At 60.5% G+C, this 6,832-nt stretch overlaps 2 protein-coding genes across 2 annotated transcripts; one reads left to right on the plus strand and one right to left on the minus strand.

Moving 5' to 3' along the window:
* Positions 1–4,862: 4,862 nt before the first annotated feature.
* SPRG_13964 (hypothetical protein) lies at positions 4,863–5,891 on the minus strand (the record flags this gene model as incomplete). The annotated part of the gene is made up of 1 exon (XM_012352897.1): positions 4,863–5,891. The coding sequence occupies one exon, from the start codon at positions 5,889–5,891 to the stop codon at positions 4,893–4,895; it is 999 nt and encodes a 332-aa protein (XP_012208287.1). The 3' UTR covers positions 4,863–4,892.
* Positions 5,892–6,661: 770 nt separating this feature from the next.
* SPRG_13965 (hypothetical protein) lies at positions 6,662–6,811 on the plus strand (the record flags this gene model as incomplete). The annotated part of the gene is made up of 1 exon (XM_012352898.1): positions 6,662–6,811. A coding segment is annotated over one exon (150 nt), but the record flags the coding sequence as incomplete, so codon positions are not given.
* Positions 6,812–6,832: the final 21 nt, after the last annotated feature.

A 6,832-nucleotide genomic window follows, 5' to 3' on the forward strand; every position in this document is an offset into this window, starting at 1 on the left:
GTTGCTTGGCAATACGGACGTGCTCCATGTAGCCCTGGCGGCGGGTGCCGGCCGTGCGCAGGGGCGGCCCCATCGCCGCGAGCTCGCGCCGACAGTCGGCGGTTTGCGTGTCAATATCGGCGTACACTTTGGGCAGCTCGCTCTCGACAAACGCGAGCAAAAGCTTCAAGAGCTTGGTCGCGAGGCGACCTGTCCCGAGCAAGTGCGTGTTCACGCTGCGCCAGACGCTGTGATTTGCAGGGTGGCCTCCTCGTTGCGCGCGGCTTCAATCGACACGCCCTTGTTCAGCACGTCTTGCTCGCGGCACTTGACCATGTGGTAGCCGTGGCTCCGATTCTTCACGGTGCGGTTCGCGAGCAGATCCAGAACGGCCTGCTCCGAGCCGACGTCGACGAGGTCTGGCTTGGTGAGGATCGACATCGTCCGCGTCCCGTCCGCGTCCACCTCCTTGGAAAGGTGCAAAATCTCAGTGTTGTGCATGTCCACGTTGGCGGGCACGACGGCCAAGATGATCGTGCGTTCTTGATGCAAGAAGCGCTGCACGAGGGCCCGGACGCGCGCAATCATGCCCACGTCTTCATCGTCGCCGACCGTGCGGATGAGCCCCGGGAGGTCGACCAGCGTCAAGTCCGGCAGCGCAGGACCTTCCAGCGCGATCTCGATCCAGTCGTCGCTGATGCTCTGGCCTTCGTCCACGAGCTGCTGCGTGAGCGATGCAACCGCAGCCGTGACGTCGGCCATGCTCGCAATAGCCATCGGTGGCTCGGGCGTCCCGTTGTAGCGCATGAGGCGCGCCGAGCCCGAGAGTTTAGGCGCCTGCGAGAGCACAAGCTGCGTCGGACAGCGCGTTGTGAGCATGCTCGACGACGGAAACGTAATGCCCGAAATGGCCGACAAGACGGAAGACTTGCCGCTCGACGTGTCGCCCATGACGGCGATCTGCGGCAAGGCAATGTACTTGTCGAGGTGGTAGGCACGGAGGCGGTCGACCAAGTGGCGGCGACTCGCGCCCACGTTCGTGACGAAATGCGTCTCGGTGGGGATCGGGGCCGAAGCGGCGGTGAAGGAGCGGAACATGCTGGCAAAAGCAAATGTGCTGGACGACGACAATGGATGTTTCCCCAGAGAAGGGACGCAGTAGCACGTGTTCGTTGGGCCCAGACAGAACAAGCGCTTTTAAAGACAGTGCATACAACAAACTTGATAAAAATCGACAGCAGTGATGGCGACGGACCGCGCAGACTGCTTGGACCAATGTTCGTCGTCCTAGCATGATTGCTTTGGGTGAATACCGCTGCATTTCACGCAATGGCAGTTCAGAGAGCACATTGAACGTGGACACAACCTGGCTGGGGAACAGACAGATCATACATGCTAAGATAAAGCACACATTCTGTCGCCTCGTATCCAGAACCAAGCAGGCGTCTCGGTGCGCTGGACGGTCCGAGGTTTGTACACAATGTAAAATAAGAAGGCGACCAAGGGCGAAACTATAGTCGTACCTCAGGTCTTAGTCATGCTGGTGCCACCAGCAACCAGATCTGGTTGTCCAGTTGCAAATCATTTCCTGACGTTCAACGTCGTGAGCTGGCTTGGGCGATATGATTGGCTATAATAAATCGAGCTTCACGTTTGATTGGCGCGTTTCGCATAATCCAATTGCAATGGAAGGTGCAGGCGGTCGCCCTCTTCCGCTTGCTTCACGGCCATGCCGAGATCCCGAGCGGCTACGTCATCCCGCCCGATGCGCCGTGGCCAACGTCCATGCACGGGCTACCGCTCGGCGCCATTCTCGCCAACGCTGGCGCTGGCGTCTGCAACCCGACGGACATGGCATTGGCCGTTCCACCGCTCGGCAGAGCCACGGCAGCTCCGACGCCGTCCAAACGCCGTGCGTCGACGACACGTGGCGAGCGCTGCAAACGGGCTCGGGTCGGTGGCGAGCTCGACGAGTCGCTTCGGACGGGACCGATCACCCGACGCAAGCAGGCGGCAGTGGACGCGCTTGGCGTTGATGGGTTCAAAAGTGACGACAGCGAGAGCACGGCCAGCGCTACATCCTCCGATGACGACGACACTCCGTTTGTCAATCGTGCTGGGCGCAAGAAGCAACGACGTGTGTCGACGTGGGAAGACAAGATCGACGCGCTCAGTGTGTTCCGCAATGAGCATGGGCATGTCAACGTCCACTGGCTATTTCGCGTGCCGGCGTCGCCAGCGTACTCGCCGCACTTGCACGGTATGCCTCTTGGCTCGATCGTTGGCACTATCCGCGGTCGATGTATTTTGCTCACGCCCGCGCGCCTCCGCGACCTCGACGCCCTCGGCTTCCGTTGGCGATTCGACGCGGGGGGTTACAGCTACACGACTTGCGAGATGCACCCAACCAACCCTCATCTTGTGCACCTCCAATTTGTGACGTGGCAGAGCCAAATCGACGCACTCCTCACGTACCGACGTCTCCACGGCGACCTTGAGATACCCGACGGCTTTTTTGTGCCATCGTCTGCCGAATGGCCGAGTGCGATGCACAACATTAAGCTCAAGTGCGTCCTTCCAGTGCTGCGCAAGCACGTGTACGAGCTTCCAACAGACTATGAAGATCGTTTGCATCGACCCGAGTCGGGTCTCATGCCCGACATTCCCAACTTTGATACGTTTCTGCGTCTGGTCACGATCTACCGCGACACGGTGGGCAGCGGTGCCGTCGCCCGGGACTTTGTTGTGCCACCGAATGACGGCAACTGGATCGACGCGTGGCGCGGCTTGAACCTCGGCGACCTCGCGTGGTCCGTCGGCTTGAACATGGTCGCTCTCACTCCCCAGAAGCGCATGCTTCTGCACGCCACCGGATTTGTCTTCAACTCGGCTGCCACGTGGCATCGCATTGTCGTCGGTCTGCGCGCGTACCACTTGGTCCACGGCACAGCGTCCGTGCCGACAGCGTTCGTTGTGCCAAGTTTGCCCGAGTGGCCGACAGACCTGCACGACATGCGACTCGGTCATTGTGTCGACGTCATGACGTCGGCAAGATCGTACCGACTGCTTCCGGCGGCGACTGTCGCTGCCATCGATGCCATTGGAACGCGTGAGGAAGACAATGGTGCTCTCGAGCCAGCAACGACGTCAAGTGGTCCGGTTGGTGCGTCGCCAGCACCACCGACCTCGACGCTTGCCGCTGCCAGTTTGACAACAGCCCAAGACGCACCAACAAGAGCCACTGGCGAGTCCGAGGTCGCACCGGCATCTGCTGACGACACTGAATCTCTTGGCAACGACGACGAAGACACGATGGGTTTCGACGACGGAGGCATCGACGCCCAAGACGATGAGAACGACATCGAGCCGGCAGCGGTCAGTGGTTGCAGCGGCGAGTCGGCAGCATCAACGTTGGTTCGTATCGGCACGGCCCCAGTCGCCGTCGTCGATAGCAGTGTCGCACCACCGCGCTCAGTCGCAGCAATGGCCCCCGTCGGCTCGCCAGCGCACCAAGAGCCACTGCCAGTAGGTGCCAACGAGCCCGACGCCGGTGCGCAGCTTGCCTCTCGCTTCGAGTCTCCAGAGCTCAGTGATCACGCCAACGACCAGTCGACGCCCATGCTCCTAGCGCTAGCGACCTTCAAGACGCTCTACCACCATCTCGATGTGCCCCAAGACTTTGTGATCGAAGCTACGGAGCCCTGGCCAGCGTCCGTGCACAGCCTCCAGCTTGGCAACGTCGTCATGTCCCTGCGCCTACTGACTCCGGCGTGTCTTGCACCGTGGATCGTGGCCCGTCTTACGACACTTGGCTTTGAGTGGACACCATTGCGCTTTGACTCGGTGGACGGCGCCATGCAGCGTCTCGCCGCCGAGTTCCCGGCGCACCCGCCGACGTCGTTTGTAATACCTGCCCAGTCGCCATGGCCGCAAGATCTCTCGGACGCCGACTTGCTCCAGCTGGGTGCCAAGCGTGATGCGTGGTTGGCAGAGATGACGATCCAGTACGGCGCGTCGCTGGCACTGCTCATGGGGCCGTCAGCCAGACCACCCGCACCGACAGCCAAACGAGTCTACCCGGTGCAACTCGTGTTGGGGTGCATCGAGGTGTACCGCGCACTGCACGACCAGAAGCCTGTGCCACTACTCTTTCACGTTCCGCTGCATGACAAGTGGCCCGCTGCTGCGTCGCTGATGCCGCTGGGGTTCTTTGTCTGGGCGGCGCGGGACCAGTGGGCGAATCTCGACCCGTTGGTGCGCGCTGCGATCTCTGCGTTTGGTCTGTCGCCCGACGTTTTTGCTGCCGCCAACGACGATGCGATCGATGCCGACGTCGGTGCCGTGGAAGACAACGACCAACATAATGACCGAGACATTGCTGGCCCCGTCAACGACGACCCGAGAAACGAAAACAACGATCTCGCCCACGGACCTCTCGCGATGGATGCTGTGCCTGCAGTCGCCGCCGCTGATCCAGCGCTGCCCGATGCCATTCGCCCCGTCGAAGGAGCCATCGACGCACGCGATGAGCTGGTAGCGCCTCGCCAAGTCTACCGTCCCGCTCTACCGCCAGTGCTCTCCGACGGGTTTGACTGGCCATTGCTGCTGGGTGCGTTGTCCTGGTATTTCATCGTCCAGAGGCACTCGGACGTTCCTGCTGCGTACGTCACAGAAAGCAACGTCCCGCTCGGCGACCTCGTCCGTCAAATTCGCCAAGGACACGTCCTGCTGCGACGAGAGCGTCTCGAGGCACTCGATCGCCTCGACTTTGACTTGTCGTGCACCATGTACAACTAATTGAATGTAATGTGTACGTGAGACCTCGTCGTGTTCTAGCACTTGCGTCCTACTGCGGAACGATCCAACAACGAGCAAGAGAAAAAGAACATCAAACGAGAGTTAGATCGCTGAGACTACGGCAGCTTGGCCACCACCTCCTCCACGAGCGTCTCGCTAACTTCCCAGAGCTTGGCCGCGAGGTCAGCATCTGTCGCTTTCGGGTGGAGTTCGTCGCTGACTTGGCAGTCCAAGTAGTAGACGCCTGGCACGACGTCGGGGCGAAGGGCCGTCGCGACCGTGGTCGCCACGCCCTGTGGGATCGACTTGAAGCTTTCGTAAAACAGCCGGCGCAACGTGCCGGAGCGCAGCCCCGAGATCGCGCGCAGAGCATTTCCAAGGCCCACAAAGCGCGAGAGCTCCGAGCTCGGGATCGAGCCCGGGTGCAGCGAGACGGAAATGACGTTCTGGCTCGCATACCGCTTGTTGAGCTCCTTGGCGAAGAGGACATTGGCAAGCTTGGCGTGGCCGTAGCGCTCCCACGGGTGGTAGTACTTGTCGCCGTTAATGTCGTCAAACAGAATCCCTTGCTCGGGCGCGAAGAGGTACTGCGCGAGCGACGCTAGGTTGATCACGCGGGCTGGCGCGCTCGGGGTTCCCGTCTTGACGAGCGTCGGCAAGAGCAGCTTGGTCAAGTAGAAATGACCAATGTGGTTGACGCCAAACTGCGTCTCGAAGCCGTCGGTCGTTGGCGCCTTGGGGCACGCCATGACACCGGCGTTGTTGATGAGCACGTGCAGTGCGTCGTGCTGTGCCTCGAACGCAGTCGCAAACGCCTTGATCGACGCCAGCGACGCCAGGTCCAGCGGCAGGAACGACACCTTGGCGTCGGGCTGCGCAGCGACGATTGACGCGACAGCTGCGTCGCCCTTGGAGGCGGAGCGACAGGCGATGACGACGGTCGCGCCCTTGGCCGCGAGGACCCGCGCTGTCTCGAGGCCGAGACCCGTGTTGGCGCCGGTGATGAGAACGACCTTCTGCGGGACCTCAGCGGCCAAGACGGAAGCGACTTGCTCGCCCGTCGTGTAAAAGTTGAACGCGGATGGCGTCTGCGGCGCCGACTGGTGACTGCCCATGGCTCGAGAAGTTTGATTGTGACGCGTTCTAGACGCCGAGCGCCGAGAGTCTGTGTATGATTGGTCAGAATGGGCCAATCATACGTGTGTACAGGGAGAAAAGGCACCAATCAGAGACGGCGGAGGATTCGTATCGCAATGGCGTTACTAAACTGCGGTGGCGGGAACAATAATAATGACGTGGCGTGGCACGGCAGACAAAGCGCACGCCTCGTATCTGGTTGCTCCTATTCTCTTTGAGTGTACCCAAGCACATGGACAAGGACACGTATGTTGAATGGAGATTGCGTGGCTCCGTTGCACCCGGTCCATGTCCCCGTCCCTAGCTTGGTCTCCATAATGCGAGGTGCTACCCAAGTGCTAAGTTGGTGTAAGGTAGTAAACTTTTGTTGGTCAACCGAGAACGTGAGTTTGTGGAAGAAAGAGTATAGTTTGAACGAGACGAGAGCAGGGTCGGGCTTGATGTCGAGCTTGCAGCCGATGTTACGTCGCACCGGGTAGAGCCTCAAGAAACCACTGCAACGACGAGCACTTGGCCAAGGATTTCATCGCTCGAGCCAGCGAGTATAGCGGCTACTACGAGGGACAATCTAGAACCAACGACCGTCATTGGGCCTTTGTTGTTGCGTCGTTCGCGACGTCTCCACGTGTGCGTATCCGGATGCTATCCGGAGTGCGGGTCCTCTGTAATTGGCCTCTTTTTGGCCAATCCCGATGCGCGCCGTGGCGGAAGCCGTCATTTTCGATTCTGGAAAGGAGCGGCCGACGTCATGCGCGTGTCGGTCACAGTCAAGCGGTCGAACGGAGAAAAGTTCAACGTCGAGGCCGAGCTCGACAGCACCGTCTTGGCCTTCAAGGAGGAGCTCGAGCAGACGACGCAGGTCGCGCCGGCCCTCCAGCGCCTCATCTACAAGGGCAAGGTCCTCAAGGACGAGCTGACG

The sequence above is a fragment of the Saprolegnia parasitica genome (assembly GCF_000151545.1).
Source record: "Saprolegnia parasitica CBS 223.65 unplaced genomic scaffold supercont2.109, whole genome shotgun sequence".
Taxonomy (NCBI): domain Eukaryota; phylum Oomycota; class Saprolegniomycetes; order Saprolegniales; family Saprolegniaceae; genus Saprolegnia; species Saprolegnia parasitica.